We start from the raw sequence: 20,455 nt of genomic DNA, 5'->3' as shown, positions 1-20,455 counted from the left end.
GGGTGACTGAGAAGACACTTGAGCTAGCAAAATAATTCATGTTTGTTTGCATAGACAAAACCAAATTTAATAATGCAGGCTTTTTTAAAATAAATAAAGTCATGCATTACAAAAAGTGCATTTAAAGTCATTCTTCGTAGAAAATTCACAGCACGAACTCCAAAGTGCTCCTTTCCTTCCTTTTAGGTGAAAACCTTCTCTAAGGTACACGTGAGACACTCCGTACTCCACTAAAAAAAGAACCAGTACCCGAATTTCTGTTGCAAGTCAGATTTCTCCTACAGTCTCAGATTCATTAATGCCAAATTTTCCATTCAGTTGCTGAGGTCCAGAAGAAGGTTCTAGCAGAGTTCCCCATGCGGGTGCAGGGTGATGACTACTGCAGTGAATTAAAGTCCCTCCTGCCCATCCAAGGGGCTGCTTAACACACAGACCTGCGGGGTCTTAGGGGACTTAGATGACACACAGGAATTACTGGGGTCAAATTCAGGTCTCAGATACTTCATGGCAAGAGAGGAACAAACTTCGGGAACTTCCAGCACTGCCAGGATCTCTAGAGAGGAAAGCTAAAGAGCCTTTTTCACTAAGATTAGCTCCTGATATTCCTTTAGAAAAGCATACCCTCCAAACACAGCAGATTACAGCATCCAAATATTCATCGTGCAACAACAATTACCCCAAGGCAGTTTGGATAGTCACTCACCAGATGAGACCACGTTCTCTCCCCACGCAGCTCGTGGTCCTGCTGCTCTCCTGCCCCTTTCCCCACAGCTCCTCTCATTTACCACCCCCTAATTGATCCCACCTGTGTCACCTTAATTACCTCCGTTTCACACCTGCTCCAGCCTTGCTCTGCCCTTGGACACGCTGTTGCTTCTCTGAGGCATTAGTGGGGTTTTTCCCTTCCCTTCTTTTCTTTTCTGAAGAGAATAGCATTAACCTCCCCCTATATCGATATGTTGATCCTTTACGTTTTAGATACAATTTTATCAGTGAACGGCAACAAGTGCTTAAGGACTCTCCTTTTCGCCCGTTGTTAATATTAACTACCTGGCTTGCTGTCAACAGGTTCACCTGATGATAAGGATGATAAGGAATCTCAACGACAGGCTGGGCAAACCAAGCAGAGCTGTCCCAACCCTCCAAAGAGAAGGCTTTGGCCTTTGAGATGATGCTCGGAGCAGCGTGGAGGGTGCCAAGGAAAACAGGGGGTGAATACGAGGTTCTTAGGGACATGGTTTAGTGCCACAGTTAGGTTATGGTTGGACTCGATAATTTTGACAATTTTTCCAACCGGAACGGAACAGTTGTATGATTCTATAATATCAAGCCCTAGAAGCAAGGAAGAAGGCACAGAAGTTGTGTCCCGTGGAAAACGCTCCCTTCCACCCCATCGTTTGGACGGAGAAGGACGATTTTTGTGGTCACGGGGACCCAGGTTATGGAAGTTGACTGCACAGATTGTCTCAAACCTTCAGAGGCAACTCAATCTATATTGCCTCTCCATTTTCCATCTGCAAGAGGGAGATAATACATCTTTCCTCCAGGCCCTTTGTTGCTCTTTTTCTGCTTAGATGGTAAATTCTTTTGAGCAGGGACTGTCTTATTGTGTCTTTGAACAAAGCCTTGAAGAATGGGTTTGGTTGAGAGTCTTTCAAGTCGATGATAAACCCCCCAAACAACCCCACCCACAGCAAAATAAACCAACTGGCACCAACCCAGGGTTCTGCCTGTTCTTCTCAAGAGTGAACAGCACTCCGGTGCTTTCGTTTCCCGTCCCTACCGCCTTAGAAATTGCTTTAAGAATTATTTTTGAGCTTTCTTATGACTTTAAATAAAAAAACAACTCATTACAATGATTAAATCATTTATAATCATATATATAGTTTTTTATATTTTACGTGTGTCCTGAGTTTAATTTTGCGCCAAAATGCTCTTAGGGGATTTGTGTAGTTATTTTAATAGTCCTAATTTTAAATCTATTTAAATATATTTATGCACCCATAGACCAAACTCATTCAAGCATTTATACCATAGTAATGAATTGTATGACAGCAATGCATACACAGAAAGAAACCCTTTCCTTTTGTAGAGCATATATTAGCACCAATTTATAAATTCAATAGTTAAGTTCATTGGCATGCATAGACTCGAGGGACCTTTGTTAAACTAGGACATTTGACAATAACTATTTGAGAAGATGCACATTGAGAAAGTCTTTCCTATTTTAATGTCGAGAAATTAGAAATATTATAATGAATTTTTCACATCTTTCATCAAAGCCTTTGAAAAAGGTCAGTATCTAAACTTGTTATTTTAAAATGCCGACTGCAATTTGCCTTTCTGTGGTAATTACAAGGAAAGTTCCCACAGCGTAACACCAAAACAATCCTGGAGGACTCTTCTTATTCCTGTTTGTCAAAAAATTTCAGCATCCGAAGGAAAAAATGATGCATTTCATAGTCATAGTGAGTATGATGGTCACAGTAAAGATTATATAAAGTATTTACATTTCACGCTTTCTCTGAACTGGGAGCTCCTTAAAGTCTGGGATAGCCTGAATATGCTCAAATGAATTTTTTTTTTTTACATTTTCAAGCTATTCCTCCTCTTTTTTTTTTTTTTTTTTGACAAGGCTATTTCAAAAGTGTTTGCTGATTTTGACCCACATTTCCAAAGGGTTACACTCCGCTGCCTCTGCTTTTCTCGCTGCCGTGACTCCCGGCTGCAAGAGCTCGCTCAGATCCCAGCTTTTAATCTCTTTATTGCTTATTCAGCTTCCATCCCAGCCCCAAGAAATCGGGAGATGTTGCCATCCCAGGGATGTTTGATGGCTCTGAATAATACTGAGTTGATGCAGAACAATAATTAGCATCCTGTCTCCAGTGCAGTGATATTTCCAGCTTTATGATGCTCCGGCCGAGCTGCTGGTGCAGAGCCCGGCTCTGGAAGTGATGCAAACTGGTGATGGGACCAGTGAACTGTGGGTGAGGATGCTCCGGTACCGGCAGAGCTGCCTGTATTAATTACCAGGGAAAAGCCAGAGGAAAATGGTCCATAATTATAACATTTGGCTCAAAAGTAACTGAGGTTTAGGGGAACGAGCAGCGCCAGTAGGAGCTGCCCAACCTGTCCTTGTTGAGGACCACGAACAGGGTGGTGGGTCCCGCCTGCTCCACCTGGGGAGCATCTCAGTCCCTACCCAAAATGAAATATTTTGTACTCACTACAAAGAAAATGCAGCTCCAGGTCTTTGTGAAGCTTCTCTTTCCACGCTGCTCCCCTACAGCTCCATCCCTGCCAGCCCTGAGAGGCTGAGGGTTTCTTCTGATTACCGAGAAATAACAGTCCCCGACAAATAACTACCAGATATCCCACGTACATTTAAAAGCCAGGTTCAATCTTCCCTTATTACAGTTGCAAAACCCCTTGCTATCTAATTCAGATAAAGTAAAAAAGCCAATGATTGTAACCAAATGCAGTTAACCTTAAAAAGTCACTTTTACAAACAGAGCAGGTTTATCTGGATTTAAATTTTAGTTCTTGTACAAAGACTTAAGAACAGGTTCCTCCCCATTATTCAATTTAACAATAATAATGAAAACCTCCCTGACAACTATAACAAAAAGACTCTGATAAAGCCTGAACCCTTTTTGATAATGAAACATACAATTTCCCTGTTTGAAGCATAATTCCCAAGAGAACATTTTAAAAAAGATATAGAAGAACTGTCATTTAAAAACTGTTAATGTAAAGAACTGCATACGAGAGCAGCCCATGTGAAAAATAGACTTTCAGAAAAGCAAGAGAAAAACTAGTGGGTGGGAGCGACTAGACAACTTAAACGCAGCGTCTCATTAGAGCAATTACAGGAGTCAATAAAAACTGGCAAAGCTGAAGAAGATTCATGAGGCTGCTCGGTTTAATTTTCATTTAATTCGGAGACAGAGAGGCCAACTCCAGCCAGGAGGCATCTCACCCAAGTCCTGGGGTGCAGATGGCTTAACCACACTGGTAACTACTTTTTCTCTGGCCATCTAAGTATCACCTTTGGTTGGATCATGCCAGCTACTCACCATCGCTTTTTGAAATAAGTCTATAACAACATATCTATAATGTACTTTAAACAACATTAATGAAGAGAAGATAAACTGTCATAAAAGAAGCAGGAACACGCATTAATTAAGGTTAGTCCTCCTCTTACTCAATTCAAGTCTTAATCTTCCAAGTTTTCTCATCAATACCTTATCATCATAATGCCAGAGGGGAATTAATGCACTGAGAGGATGTCAACTCTTTGAAGAGGATCAAGCACTCGGGATGCCAAAATCACCAGCCAAAGCACTGGATTAGGGAATTAAACATGAGAAAGTCAAAAAGTGCAAAAGCTTCAACGTGATGGGTCCCCATGGCTCCACGGCGGCGGTCGCTGGTGGGACTCCAGCATACGTGAATTATCTTTACGCTCTCTATTTCATATGCCGCACAAGTACAATTTTTCACTATGTAAGATTTTAATCAAATTTCAACAGCTTTTTGTACTAGGGAGTATTTTTAAATTGAAGAGCATGAGACATTTCTAATACGTCTGTCTTCACTTGTCAAAGTGCCGAAATCTACTGAATTAAAGTTTTAAAACCGCCTATAAACATTTTTTTTCTCATGTTTAAATTCTTTCTATACTGGAGAAAGACTTGAGAAACATCCTGAGCACCTTGCAGCATATTTAGAGCTTTGTAATTATACTGCCATTGCATTTCCATGATTTTTCAATAATCCCAGCTCCTCTAGCCACGAGTTACTGTGAAAATCCATAGTCCCACTAAAATAATTGTGTTAAAACTTCATAATGTCTGTGAGTTTTGAGCCTTTTGGGCAGGCTTATGTCTGCAAGTTTTTTTTAACAAAAATCTGAAGCTTTAAGTGCTTTTTCTGACTGGGTCGGGGGCTTTTTTTTTTTTTTTTTTTACAAAAATCTGAAGAGCGTGATCACATCTTGAAGGAAGCATATGATCCCATTTCTCCTTTTACCCAGACAGCTCCATTTGCTGCTTTCCGCAGTGCAGGCTCCTGTCTCCCCGGGACCCCGTCGATGCCCTTGGTCAGACACATCACCAGCAAAGCTGGGATCGCTGCTCCCCACAATCGTGTTCTTGTCACCAAGGTGTGAATTGAAAAACTCATTTGGAGACACAGGATAAAGCGCAAAGAGGGGAGAATCAACTAATTAACCTGAGAAGTTCATTTTAACACAAAGAAAAAAAAATACTATAATATATTTGCCTCTTCTTAGGATCCATCGCAGCAATGCCCAAAATCTCGACGGGCTGGATTTTCACAGCGCTTAGTACTCGGCGGGTCAAACTGAGCTGGTCCTACCAGAGCTCCGGTACCACCCACTTGCGGTTTTGAAGCTCCAAAAGCCAGGTTTTGCTTCTGCCGCTCCAGGGATAAGGTTTCTTACACAGAAGTCACAGATATCATCGATTCCCTTTGTCCTGCCAAGAAAAAGGCGCTGATCCTCTCGCAGGCTGGGCTTAAGACTCACACAACTCCGCGTCCACCCAGACCCACTTTGGTTCACACCCAAAGCTACGTTAGGCCAAGTATCAGCCGGTGCAGAAACCAGATCCCACCACAATCCCTTCCACCTACCGGTATGTCAAAGCTGTTAATGGTACCAGCACATCCACCTGACCAAACCCAATAATGGCAATAATGCTTAATTGCCAACATACGTACATGTATTTCAATCCTTCTCCAAATCAATTGGGATTCTCAAGCAACGAAATTTTATTGAAAAGTCAGCAATCCTGGCACAGTTAGAGATTAAACCTTGTTAAAATTAGATAGGATTTTCTTTTGCATGAGAAGACACTCCACTTTATTAGTCTGTTAGCCCATGGGCAGGGTTTCTTTCTTTTCAAAACTGCAGAAGATGATGTTGAGTTGGTTATTTATGGGTAGATTTTGTGTTCATCTGTGAAACAAAATGAGCAAAATCCTGGGATAAGGGCAATCTGTAATTCTGCTGACCAGTTGTTCCAGCCAAAAAGCCAGGTGTTTATGCACTGCCTCTACAACATTTTCTATATTTTTACTATTATACTGGCAATCAGAAGCCCCAGTTAAGGTCAAAACCTCGCTGGACAGCTTTCCAGACCCATGTCCTTAGGACAGTCCTCATGGTGAAGGGTTTATACACTGCACACAAATTCTGTTGAGCTACACCCTGATTTCCGTGACAGGGTATATTTTATAGGTCCAAACCAAACAAACAATGTCTTCTAAATATTTGTCTCGTATCAGTGATAACTGAAATTGAGATGAGCGGTATGCCTTTCAAAAAGAAAGGTGAAATGCTTTGTGGGTTTTGCATCTGGTGATGGATTCAGGTCTAACTGTACATACCACACGTTGCCAGCTGTTAAGGAAAACAGCTGTACCATGTTTGCTTAATTTATGTGAGCACTGGGACAGAGAGGAGGGGGGGGAAAAAAAAGACCTGGAGAGAAAAAAATTTTTCTTCCTTTTTTTGCTGTTCTGACAATAAATTTGCCAAGTTTGAGAGGCTCTGAGGCTTACAACAAGTACTCATCCGCTACACGCCGGAGCAGGTCATGAATTACTTTTGGAAATCAGGTATTATCTAATCCGGGCCTGGCGGATTTCATACGATGCAGGTTTTTCCAAAGCAAACCAGTGCTTCGGAGCAGCCGTGGGGCTGCGGTCGATCCCCCATCACACCCCGCCTGGACCTGGCAGCCAAACCAGAAAAAGTTCAAGTCTGAGGGAGTTCTTTGTCCAAATTACGAACAAAAATACATTTGATAGGGGGGGACAGATGAGAGCAGTAACTTTGCTCCCTCCTGCAGCTGCCAGTCTCCATCCCCAGCATTAGGACCAATTCCCTGTCTGAGTGCTCTGTACCTGCGAGTCCATTTTCTCCCTGGCTTCTGTTTTTAAAATTGCTGTAGCTTATAAGAGTATTTTGTTCTGTGCAGTGACAGGCTGCCATTTAGCCGAGTATGCCCCTTCCCTGCGATAAGTATCCCGGGTAATTCACTGAGCACATAGAGCTTTTCCGAAGGGCTCCCTGGGGGTTTGCGATGGTCACTGGGTCCTGTGTCATCTACTGTCCCCGTGTCACCAGGGGGGCACCACAGACCATGAGAAAACACACAGGAGGGAAGAGCAGCCCTATAGAACCCCCCGGTCAACCAAAGGCAATGCGGATTTAGTCAGCGCAAAGCAGACTAAAAAACTGAGCCTGCGAATGTGGACCGTGGCAAAGGGATCGCCCAAAGAGCAACCAAAGGGTCTGAGGGATCCACTGTAACCTTAATTCTCACCACTGAAACACTCCCCAAAAGGCTACCGCCAGTTACAACCAAAATGTCGTATTAAGTTTTACAGTCATAATCAATGTAACCACTTGGTTTTCAGACATAGGCTGGGATAAAATGAAAATGGGAGGAACTGGAAATGTACTTTATTTCCACTTACCAGCTTTGACAACCCCCAGGGTGCATTTTCCACCCTTTCCCCAGGTAATTTTGTAACCCAAACGCTGCTACAGCCCAAACTCCATCTCACCTCCCAGCAAACCAGGTATCACTGAGAAACTCCTAGGATATAGTAACTATATGTCAGGATATAGTAATATATAACTGCAAGGGTATAATGCAAAGTTTAAAACTGAGAAGCAAAGCAGCACAAACCTCAGTGCAATTTTATTTCATTAACTAACTGGTGATTTTAATTTGTCTTCATGGAGCACATTAAAAAAAAAAATCTCAGTCAACAAGTACAACAAAAAGATTCATGAACAATATGCAGTTCAATTGAGAAAGATGATTGTGTTTTCTCCTCACTGTGTGTTTAAACTATACCTCATTATTTTTATTTTTAATGTGTGCCATGTTTATTGTCATTTAGGTGATAAGATTTAACATGCTCTACAAAAACAGTAGGAAAGACAAAAAGAATGACTTGCTAGTTTTGCTAGCTCAATGATACCTTTATAATGGCACAAGAAATAAAAACTTCATTTCATGAACCCAATAGCATCCTATCTAAAATTCACCCTGGAGATTAGGATCAACTGTCAGACCAATTTTCCAGGCTGCTTAGGAGCTGAAGGAGGAACAGCAGAGGGAGGGAAGAGGGAGACGCACACAGTTATTGCTCAAAAATTCAATTTGAAAAAGTAGCAAAAGGCAAAACAAAGCAATCTGTATAAATAAACCATTGCATAGAAATGTATATAATAATTTGCCACATAGAGGTATCACAAATCAGCTGGTTTGCCCTGTGGAACAGTTCATATTTTTGATGAACCAATACGACTTTTTTCAGAGTTTCGCCCATGAATGATGTGCCCCAGCTGCCGCTGCTGCATTTTCGTGTTTGCAAACGTGCCCTGTGACACATCAGAGAGTCCCCAACCTGCCCCAAATTTGGCATTTTCCCTGGGGCTGAGCAGAGTTTAGAGCCAGGATCAGCTGCTGGTTAACATAAGCAGGAAAGAGCCGTCATATATTTAAATATCAAGTGTAATTATAATATGAAGCATAGATGTGTACTCAGAAACAAGTATGAGCTTTATTTCACATACGTGCATTCATCCCAAATGCAGCCATGACGCACATTTGAATAACCAACCATTATTTCCCTAACAGATGGATTTCTTCGAGCAGCAGCAGCTTTGCTTGTCTGGAGCAGGACACTGCATAAGAGAGTTATCAGCCTCATCCCTCAGTGCTTTTGTGCTCAGAGGTGTTTATTTTCCTCTGAAAAGTAAGAAGATTCTTCCTGAGAGAATAAGCACAGGGTGTGGGGGCTTTTTTAGTAACAATTTGATTCTCTAGCAGAATACATTTATCACAGGTAGGAAAAACTCTTATTTGTGATTTCTTTCATTTCTTCATGGATTTAATGCCCTTCACAGTTTACCGTATCACCAAAAAAAAAAAAAAAAAAAATTCCTAAAGATGAAAGTTGCCTTTCAATGGGCTTTGGCACCACTGCAGCCTGCGCAGCATCCACCCGCTGTCCCATCCAGATGTGGCACAGATTTCTGCAGCTGTCCTGGCATCTTCCATAACACCCCAAGAAGTCAAGTCACTTCTCCATTTCCACAGATCCAGCTCAGCTAACAGAGTGAAAACAAGCTGTAACTCCCCAAGGGCTGATGCCATCGTGGTTGCTGCAGGCAGATGGAAAATTAATTTTTTTGTGTCAACTTACAGCATGCCATACTGTTCACAAATCGCTTTATCTAGGACACTAACGCTCTGCTACAGGAAATTTTTTCAAGCACTGGAACAGGCGTGGAGTTGCCACAGACTTGCTGGGGAATCAAGACATCCAAATATCAAAATAGCCTTTCCTAATTTTGAAAATCCTTTACTGTAGTAAAGGTATACGCACCTGAACAAGATAATTTCCTTTACATCACTAATACTCAGAGATTTTCTGTACTGCTGTCAGATATAAAAACTACAAAACCACAAAAAGTCAGTTAATTTTTATTGTCAGTATCACATCTGTGCATTCAAGTCCTGCTGCAAAATTACCTTCTTCAAAAAAAATCACTAAAACATCTCTATAAGTGCTGGCTTTTATTTCTATTATCATAACAACCTCCAGACAAATTTGAGTTGACAGTTTCCCTGTGTCTTTTGATTGATTCCTGCCATTTTTTTATTAAATAGGATTTGGCCTTGATCCTGCCTGTTATGACTCCACCTTGATGGGATGAGCAGAGGAACCAGCTCTGGGCACGTTGTCTGTCCCAGCACAGGTAAAACTGCTGGTTTTGCTGTCCAGGCTCTCGTGGCAACAGGGCAATTTCTTCGCTTTCAGCCATCCATTAGATTAACTTGCATCTTATTGTTTCACACTCATCTCTCACGCATTGCCCACAGAAATGACCGCGCTAAGGGCAGCTCAGCACACCTGATGCCCCGAAGGTCACCGAACTGGGGAACCTACCCGGTTCCAAAGGGAATAAACAGATATTCATAGAAAAGAAAGGCACAGCCTGGTGTAAGGACAGCTGGTAAAAGCTGTCAGAGCTCCGCTGCCATCCATCAGCAGTGAACTTGACCCCAGCCACACAGAAACACTTTTTAAAATTGTGGGATTCAATCAGGTTGCCTTTGACTTTTTTTCTTTTTTTTACCGTGGAAATTAAGGACTGCGATAGACAGGATGCACTGCCACAACTCCCAGTGAGCATTAGCGATCTATCAAACATCGAGCTCATCCTGGAAAAAAAGAGATGATCTTTGGTTTACTTTTAAATTAGAAAGTATATGCTTATACCCTCACTATTTAAAGTAAGTGTGCTACCTGGAGTCTCATATTGCAGGGATTAAACATTAGCGGTCTCTGCATCATGGCTGAAAACGAAAAAGTTTATCAAGCTTAGCAAATTGTGTTTCCCAAGCAGAGGTACTTGGAAAGCAGCAAACACGCGGCTCTCCCAGAATTAAGGGCCATGTTCGTAGGGAAAAGGGAATTTGCCACCAGTCGGTCTGGTCAAGCTTTCTTTGGCAATACCAGAACTTGAACAACTTGCCCAATGCCAACCCTGCACAGATGTGAATTCCTCCACGTGCTGCAATACGTTTGCAAAGCAACTGCACTCAGTTTGTACTGTGCACAAAAATACCATGCATATAATTATGAGGCTGAATGTAATGACATTGAAACAAATCTCCATTCTGATGAATGCCTAATTACTGTTATTAAAATATTTATGAATAATAAATTTATTAGGAAATCTTCTGCATATGAGCTTGCAGAATGCTTTGCTCTACACAAGTTCTAAAATGGCAGCAGAGAAAACAAACCTGCAAGGCACCGAAGCTGAGCATCTCCATCTGAGACAACGGAGGCACAGAGGTCTCCTGAGATCCTCAGCCCTCTGTCCTCTCCATCCAAGATTCTCAATAGAGACAACTGGGATTTTATTACTTGCTTCATTTGAAAAAATTTCAGTGCTTTAAACAAGGACTAGCATGGAAGCAAATTTCTTGTGGGATTTTTGTTTGTCTTCTAGCACAGGTAGCACAGACTGGAAACGCATCACTAGGGCAAGACAGAATTTAAAATAACCACTAGTACCCATCCAGACCATTGGGACTTCAGGCTAACATCTTGAGCCTGAATCAGAGAGAAATGGAGTTTCACAAGTCCCAGCTGAGTGTATGTTAATCTTGCAGATAAATCTCTCCCACTGAAGCACTCAAACCCTCTGCTTTTTGTACCTAATTTCCAGCACAGAAGGGAGAGCAGAAGTCTTGCTTTAGGAAGAGACCTACTGCATCTGGTGTTGCACTTAAGCCTTGCAGCCTGCTGTGAAAGTACAGTCAAAACAAAACCAGGAAAATTTCCAGCAAAGAGGCTAAAAGCTGGCTATTAAGAGGAAAAGAAATAGCCTTTCATGGAGGTTGTAGAATATTCCTGAGAAAAGTTTATAAAAGCACTTAGGCAAGTATTTGCTAGGACCAGCCCGGCTACGCAGGTCCCATCTCAGACCGGTGGCTCACCATGAGGATGGAGAACCGGGAGGAGCTGGCAACGGGACCCTCACTGGAAATGAGAGGGGAACACGCAAGAGACCAGGGCGGGACGGTACCAGGACAAAGCGATGCCTGAAACTCTCCGCGTGAACCAGCCGGATCCCGTCCACCTACGTGCATGAACATGCTCACAGACTTTAAGCAGAACCATCATCAGAATGAAATATTGCAACTTAAGACTGGTCCTACCTGCCCCTCTCACCCTCACAGGTCAGGCTACCCTTTGAACAAAACCAGAGCTATTTGGTGTGCCCTACACGTGAAAAGATGTCACCTGTGCCACGCCAGGCAGTGCAGGGCGTTGGGAAGACAAGGGCTTCCCAAATGACACAGCAAAAGCGTCACTTATCACAATAAAGACTAAATGAGAGGGATGCTGGGCAACACTGCTGGAGTTCTGGTTTCTTTGGAAATATAACACCACTTGACAAATTTTGCCAACTGGAGGCACTTGTCCCTGGAGAAGGTACAAGGCCCAGATGTGAAGGTCCCACCATCATTTGGAGTCTCTTCCCCATGTAGTACAGCTGCATGGCAGCTCCATGGTCTGCAGGTCATAGAATCATAGAATCATATCGTTTGTGTTGAGGGGACGTTCCCAGCTCCCCCAGTGCCCCCCTGCCATGGGCAGGGACATCTGCACCAGCTCAGGTTGCTCAGAGCCCCGTCCAGCCTGGCCTGGGATGTCTCCAGGGATGGTTCATCCACCACCTCTCTGGCCAGCCTGGGCCAGGCTCTCACCACCCTCAGGGCCAACAATTTCTTCCCCATGTCTGACCCGACAACAGGTATGAGAGTCGCCCTGGCAGGTCAAATCCCTGGTGACCATGCACGAGTGACCGGTGGCCTGGGGCAGGGCTGCCACGCTGTAGTGGTCCATAACAGGGCCCTGCTTTAGTCTCCGCTAAATTGGTGATGCTTCTCTACTGCCGTCAGCTTTATAGGACCTTGGGAATCATCCGGAACGAGAAAGGATTTAGAAATACTTGTTTTTCTTAAAATTTCTCTCTGCCTGGATACCCACTCCACTACACTAATGACCTGACTATATTGAATTCCATGCTCTCCAAACAGCCTTAATTACATGCTTCGTATCTTCCAATATTATGATAAAATTCATCATAGTCCTGTGTCTGAGACAGTCAGCATTGTCACTCATTGAGATTAATTTGAATACCACTATAAATAGAAATAACATCTGATATTGTGATGCAGAGTATTGCGTCGGATGGTTTTAATGCCTCCAAGCAAAACTCATTTAATAGAATGAAATACAGAATATAGGACATGTAGTTTTACAGTATTAGTGTTATGAGTTTCAAAACCGGATCGATATTTCTTTCATAAAAATTAGCGCCTCGAAATGATCCCTCCATTTGTCATTCCAAAGAGGTCACCTTCTTCCGTTTCAAAGAGTAAATTGGGAATTGCACAAAAGCACTTGCTGAACCTGCGTTCACTGTAACGCGGACGCGTTCCAGCATCCCCCCGTCCTCTGCTGCTCCTTGGCTCACACAAGCACCATCATCCCTCTCCAGGCACAGCCAGTCTTGGTTCAGACGACTCTTTGCGGTCCCTTCTACCCAAAGTCCACAGAGAGACACTTGAAAATAGATTAAGAGCCGAGATTATTGCTAATACTGAATTTTGCCCTGTCAAGAAAATAACTTTTACTTCCAACTCACCGTGTTCATAGCACCTCCAGCCTTCCGTTAGTAACTTCACGTGGAAACATGTGAACCCTTGAAGCAGGGATTTTCCTTTGCTTTTGATTTATACCAGCAAAATAAGACTCCACATCTATTAAATGTAGCCCAATATTTCCACAACAATAGAGCAGAACCGCATGGCTCAGCTTGTTGACGTGTATTAGGTGCGTCAGTAACAAGGACAAATATTTGGAGACTGATGAAAACGCAAGCTTGCTGAGAAACACAAAAGCCATTTTTTGAAAAGAATTAAAGTTTACTGCTTCCTGCTTTCAGCTTTTTGTTAAATTCTCTTTATGACTCTAACCGAAAAAGTGTACCTGAAATATATTTTATAAAATGAAACATTACTCTACTTCCTAAAACCAGTGTTGTCTCATTAAAAGAAGAAGAAAATGCAATAAACTGGTAATGAATCCAAAATATATTAGCATCTAGAGAAAAATATTGCTGGAGTGTGTTAGTTTTCTTCCCAAAACCAGCAATAACCCGAGTCCCCTCCGTGGCAGGTACATTGCAGTCAATTAAATTGGCCATTTCCTACCACCTCATTAAGCCGAGTTCAGCATGAGGGGCTCAACACGAGGCTTTGGCTTTGCACCCAGAACCTACAGCTGGAACCTTTGGGCCTAAATCCCGGATTCCTGCCGGAAATGTCAACGAGAGGGAGAGAGGGAAGAACAATCAGTTTGCAAAGGCTTTTGCTGCAGGGTGAAGGAATTACAGACACTGTTTGAAACGCCCTGCAAGTCTAATAAGGCCTCCAATAATGTTCTTGTGAGAACTTAGTAAAACTGCAGGTTTTACTAAATGTTGTAGAGCTTTATGAAAAAAACACTCTAGAACCTACACAATCAAACATCCTCAGCCTTTTGCAATATTCTCAGCCACCCTCCTGTCTTCAGACTGCTGGCTGCACTTTGGCAAGGCCAGATTTTTGCTTCTGTTGCTACTCACACACTGGCCAAATCTTTCAGTGATGCCATGAAGTTTCGCCCTCGGATGAGCAGCACGAAATTAATTAAAAACCACGCACTTAAGAAGAATCTCTTGAAATGATGGGATCACACGTTCCGCAAAGCGATTCTCGTGCATCCCTCACCCCTGCGCCCCAGAGCCGCGTTCCATGGACCACACCGCCCACCGACACCGGCTGCAGCCACAGCCTGGCGATGCTTCGGCAGAGGAGGAGCATCCTCGCTCGGAGCCCTGGCACACACACTCTTTTCTAAGGAAAAAAGCAGCATCCAACTCCGAGCTGCGCTGCTAAGCTGGGCTCCTTTCTGAATAATCGTGTTTCTGCGGGCTTCAATGTGTCTCGACCAGAAGGCAGGATTGCAACTTTCATCTTGCTCATTTAGTAGGAAGGTGCCCGCAGATGGAAATACAGCCAACAGCCCCCAAGGGATATGCGGAAAATTTCAATTTACACTCCCAATCTCATTGTACTCTTTTATCCCACGCTGGTTTCTCAAAAGTTCCCTGAAGGGGCTGGGTAACACACCCCTGTGGGCCACAAGAACCATCACTGAGAAAAGCAAAAAGATATTCAGGCTAGAAAGAACGATTGTTGACTGACTATTTTAAATTACGTCCACTGAGGACAAAAACCTGAAGCAGTAATTAGTTCATTATTAACGCTTGTAATGAGAAGTCTGTAGTTCTAAGGGAGTCCAAAAATTAGTTTTCCAGAATAAAAAAAGAAATCAGTATGCTAATATTCCCCATATTGCATGGTTCTTCTCCCAGAAAATATGAAACAGATGAAACATTTGGCAATTTTTTTTTCAGCTTAGTTATTGAATTTCGTGGAGTTAAATTTGTAAGGAAAGCTATGATACTGTGAAGTAACAATATATTTTACAATGCAAAACTTGCAGCCTAAAAACATATTGCCTTCAACTCCCCGATGCATTTGGAAACAGCCTTTCAAATTGTTTCTGGTTTATTTTTAGAACAGATATTTAATTTACAATCGGCACACTATTTATTGGCATGCTCGAACAGAATTGTGTTTTGAAAAAGTCTCTCTATTTGACATACTTGAATATTTATGCATTCCCATCTCCACGGTCCACCACACAGGATATCGCCCCTTGTGTTGCGTTAATGTGAGGCCCTGCGGCAGAGCTGGGGGTGCCGGGAGCAGCTCTGTGCCCACCGTCCCCACCCACAGAATCACAGAATGCTAAATGGCCAGGACAGGGAGGGGACACAACCCCTGGGGAACGGGAGCTCTGGTCTGCACAGGGACACTGCCAGCAGGCTTATCTGCCATTAACCCCTGCCAGGGCACACACATCCTTCTGCTGAAGAGGATGAAGTTAAATAATGGAGATGCAAAAATAAATTATCCAGCCAGCGGCACCCCCAGCTCGACCCCTTCCGAGGTGAGAGCTCGTCTGCCTCGGCTTCCCAAGGGACTCAAGCACCCAGCTCTGCTCCGGGCGGCTCAGCCGTGGCTCTGACCTGCTCCTCAGGATGGACCTTGGGATGATCCTGAACATTTTAACTGGAGGAACTCAGGGAAGGTCCCACACAAAGTTCATGGCAGTAACAGGCCCTGAACTTGGGTGTAAAGCCTCCTCCTTCCTCTAAACCCTGCGCTCGTGCAGGGCAGTTGCATCTCTCATCAGTTGTCATTTTGGAAGAGAAATCCTCACGTACGTGGCGCTGGGAGACACCCTGCCCTCATTGGCAATTCCCGTGCCCACCTCCAAGGCATCAGCACATCCTGGGTGACTCAGAGAGCGATGACCCACTCGACTGTGTCTGAGCCTCAGCAGCCCCGACAGCTTCGCTCCATCAGCAGCAGCACGTCAGTCACAGGCACCGCCAGGGTTACGGCTTCGCTTTGCTCCAGCAGCATCTGGGACTCGGCGTCATCCCCACAGCCCCAGGGAAAACGCCCCGACTAGTCCCATCATCTTCTATCCAAGGTGCAATGCAGGGATAAATGGGGACAGAGAGACAGAGGCAGGGGGAGGGACTTTTCCTAAAACCCAAGCATAATGTAGATCCTTCACATCATTTTTTTACTTCTACAAAACTTGACACAATAACTACAGGGATCAATTCCAACCAGAGGACCTCAGTGCTGCTCTCTCCCACTGATCCACCTGTTGGCATCAGCTAAAGATGCTCCCAAACCTCTCTGCTGGATTGGGCACAGACAGGTGAGCTGCATGGAGAGATATTGTAACTTCGTATCCAGAGAGGAAGGTAAACAGCTTAAATTTTGCCCCTCCTGGAGAGAAAGCCCCTTGAGCATCAGTACCTGGCTGAGGAAACCCCACTGTGCCCTGTAGGGGTTATATACGTAAATATTTTCTCCCTGCATCAAGGTAGAGTACAAATATTTCTCTTCCAAGATACTGTCAGAGAAATGTACACACCAGCGAGATTTCTTCACAGAGGCCTCCACAGATGGAAAGAGTTTTCATCTGGGAGATGTTGGGGACAAGCCAGTTTGAGCAGGAAAACGTGTTCAAGAGCAAGTCACCCACCTTTCACCACTGCCGCGGTCAGTAAACCCTGCAGTGGCCCAGGAGAAGCGAGCTGGCTGCAGCAGCTCATGCATTTGAGAAAGTATTGATGTTAATAAGTTTTTTGTGGTTGTTTTTTTCTTCCCAATAACTTACAGCTTCTCACCCACCTCCACACAACAGTACTTAGTTGCTTCATAGGTCCAGTTCTCCTCCTCTCTCTTAAAATAGCTCTTTCTTTCTTATTTCCCCCTGGCTGGGACATGGTCTGAACTGTATTTTGAAGGAGGAGAGGACAATAGGGAACAGTTTTATTGCATGAAAATCTGCTTAAAGAAGGCAGAAACAAACTGCAAAGTACATGGTCAGTAAAATCCCTCTCAGTACGTACGAGTTCCTGCTTTCTGGATGATTTGGTTGAAAAGCAATTTTGAACAGATGCTTAGTCACAATACATTAAATTTTTTAGATTTATATAAATACGTCTACATGCAGAAACCGCCCAAATGTCTTATTTTCTGCAAACTCCATTACATAACATATCAAGGATTTTGCAGGTATTGTGGCATTACACAAAAGGCTCCCAGTGCCCAGGATTTCCTTCTGAGCGAGATCTCAGTACAGAGTGCCCAGGATTTGCTCTTGAATGCAATTCGGGACGAACCAGCTGGCCAATTTCAGCCTGCTGGCTGGCAAAACCCAGAGCGGCTGCTGAACCTGTACTTCATCAGAACTTCACCGCTCGCATCCCTCCCAGCTTCTCGGCTCCAGCTCAAGCAGGACATGAGATCATCTGCTTTGCAGCCCGGGAAGGGGTGTTTGTAATGCAAGAAGTCTCGAACAGAAACAAGTACAGTGCACATAGCGATGCCAAGCTTGCTCACGCACACGAGCTGGGCTGCTTGCTCAGAGGCAGCATTTCAGTACGAAGACCCGCATGTTAAACCCGCACAAATCGTTAGAGATTCAGTACGCCGCTGAATCCAGCAGCAGTACAAGTTGCATTTTAATTTGCCAAGAGGGAGAGATGAGCAAGAAAAACAAAACCAGATCCTTAATGGTCTTTCAGCAAAATGAACAGGACCAAGTCCGGCTGGGTAGTGCAAAGGGCAGCGGTGGGAGAAGGCGCTTCCCTCCGTTTATCTTGTATGCGATGGGCTATCTGGCACCAACAGCCAGCTGGGAATAAGGAGTAACGACGACTGCTGGGTGGATTTGCCATGAAAACCTCACGAGTTTCCAGCTGGGAAAAGCGGGGGATTTCTCCGCCCGCTGCACAAAAATAAAACAAACCTCACCACCACCTTCCGCATGCGAAGGCGTAGGATAGGAAGCGAGAAAACTCCTCTGCTCACGATGCATCTGGTGGCGGTTCTGTCACTGCCGCTGCACCCGCGATCGCTGCCGAGCAGCACCCGGTGCTCGCTGCCGGACCGGCGGCTGCACCCAGCGCCCCGGGGGACACCCCCGCCCCGGGGGACACCCCCGCCCCGGACAGATGCTCTCTCCCGGACTCGGGAGAAGGGCAGGAGGCTGCAGCCGGGGGCGGGGGGGGACAGGTCTCCGTGCCCCAACAGGCAGCGAGGCTGAGCCCTGGGGGGGTGGCAGCGGATCGGGCGGGCGCTGCAGCGTCTCCCCCGCACACACACACCCCCGCACGGTTCTTCAATCCGCCGGCTCTGCTCATCCCCGGCCGCTTGCGGGAGCTGCCGGAGCCTCGGCGGCGCGGAGCGGCGCTCCCGGGCTGCAGCCGGAGCCCGGCCAAGCCGCCCCCAGCCCCCGGGACGGCCCCGCCGTCCCCGTCCCAGCGGGGGGTGCGCTGGCTCCGCACCCTCCCGGATGGCAGAGGGAGCCCGAACCGAGCCGGCTCCAGAAAGCGGTCGGGTGGCTGGAGCTGCCCAGAGCAGCCCCGTCTCCGCCAAGAGCCGCCGGGCAGAGCACCCCTGACCCGCCCCCCCGGGCCCCCAGGACGGGGGCGGCTGCGGAGATTTCATGCGCGAAGCCCGTCCCGGCCGTGCCCCCGCTGTCTTGCACCCGCATCTCTGCCGAGCCATATTTCTCTCTAACGCAAACCCATCTCAATCATCGTCTCCCCCCCCCCCACCCCCACGCTCCCTTCACGGCTTGCTTCTTGCAAATGGGGCGATAAATCCAGAAAGTGCCATGCACCGTGGAGAAGGGAGACGGGGGAGGATGCTGAAACAGAGAGCGTGGCTGGGAGGGAAACCAGATGCTCCGGAGGGGAAGCAAACGAAGCACCTGAAGGGGCACGAACGGAGTTCCAAGCGGCGAGAGCCGCGGGCGCCTCCAGCGCCCGGCCCCGGCGGGCAGAGCCCCGCGGCGCAGCCCGGCCCGCCGGCAAGCGGCTCCGCCACCCGCCCGCCCGCCGCCGCGCAGCCCTACCTGGAAGAGCCGGAGGATGTTGGCCACCATAATGGACACTGAACTTCCCGACGCCCCGATCACTCCAACTACTTTTTCCGGCTTGACGAAGACGGGCGGCTCCCCGTTGGTGCACCTCACGTCGGAGGTGTCCTTCTGGATGAGAGCCTGGACGAAGGTGAGGGACTGCTCCAGCGCGTAGGTGTCTCGGGAGCAGGTGTCCAGGATGCGAGCGCCCAGCGTGACATTGGGCAGCAGGTCCGGGTCGCTGTTGATCTGGTCCAGGGCGTAGAGCATCGCCTCCAGCCTGTGGATGCCGTTCTCCTTTTTGATGTCCCCGCAGGGCACGCCCGGGGGGCCCTTGGCGTGGACGGGGAAAAGGCCGCCCAGGGTGATGTCCCCCTCCAGCCGGATGGAGTGGGGCGCGTACATCTCCTGGCCCTGGGCCGCCTCGGAGAGCAGGAACTCCAGCAGGCAGCAGGGCAACTTCAGCAGAGTCAGGAGCCGCAGGAGCCTGCCCAGGCGGACCATGGTGCTGCCGCCGCCCGGGCGCTGCCCCGCGCTCCCGCCCGCGCTCCCCAGCGCCTTCATGCAGCCCGGAGGGGCCGGGCCGGCGGGGCGGGATGGGCCGGGGAGGCGGGGGGGGAAAGGTTCGGCCGCTCCCGCCCGCCCTGGCCGCGGCTGCCTCCGCCGCGCTCCGCGGCAGCACGGCACTGGGGAGCCGCGCCGCGCCGCTACCGCTTTAAATGGTGGCCGGTCCTCTCCGCCTCCCGCCCCCTCCGCCGCCCCGCCCGCCGCCGCTGCGCAGGATGCGGCCGCACCGCCCGAGCCCGGGCTGGGGATGAGGATGGGGCTGGGGATGGAGCGGGGTGGCGGCGGCCGCTCCACCGGCTCGGCCTCGGTGGGGATGGGGGAGGCTACAGGCGGTGCGGGGGGTGGCCGGACCACCGGGGAAGGGGAGAACCGGGGCGGCCCCGCTCCCCGGGGCCCGATCCGGAGCGCGGCGGCCCGGGCGTCGCCGGCGGAGCGGGGCGCGGGGTGCGCGGCTGCACTCGCCACAGGCGCCGCCGTTTGGGGACGCCCGCTCAGCCCCACTGGAGCATCCTCCTCCCTTCCTCCCCCTTTTCCCGTCCCTCCTCTTCCTGCCCCGGCGCCGGCTCGGGCCGGCAGCAGGGCCCGGGGGGGCCGGGACACGGCGCGGGGGCCGGGGACAACAGCGGGGGCCGGCCGGCCACCCCCTCCCTGCAGGAGCAGCCCAGCAAGCCAGCTGCGTCTAAACCAGTAACCC

The 20,455-nt window shown here is 47.2% G+C and overlaps 1 protein-coding gene across 2 annotated transcripts in view; it reads right to left on the bottom strand.

Moving 5' to 3' along the window:
- Nucleotides 1-19,722, bottom strand: part of GRM7 (glutamate metabotropic receptor 7) — a 248,344-nt gene extending 228,622 nt beyond the window's left edge. Inside the window, exon 1 of one of the 2 annotated variants that reach the window (XM_065642466.1) lies at nt 19,189-19,722. In XM_065642466.1, coding sequence (XP_065498538.1) covers nt 19,189-19,698 — 510 coding nt within the window. In that variant the 5' untranslated portion in view covers nt 19,699-19,722. The remainder of the gene's footprint in view (nt 1-19,188) is intronic. The other variant, XM_065642465.1, reaches the window with a different exon arrangement.
- Between the last annotated feature and the right edge of the window lie 733 nt (nt 19,723-20,455).

This window comes from Caloenas nicobarica, chromosome 11 (assembly GCF_036013445.1).
Source record: "Caloenas nicobarica isolate bCalNic1 chromosome 11, bCalNic1.hap1, whole genome shotgun sequence".
NCBI lineage: Eukaryota > Metazoa > Chordata > Aves > Columbiformes > Columbidae > Caloenas > Caloenas nicobarica.
The sequence above is the reverse complement of the archived record's forward strand: the minus strand, read 5'-3'. Positions and strand labels throughout refer to the sequence as shown.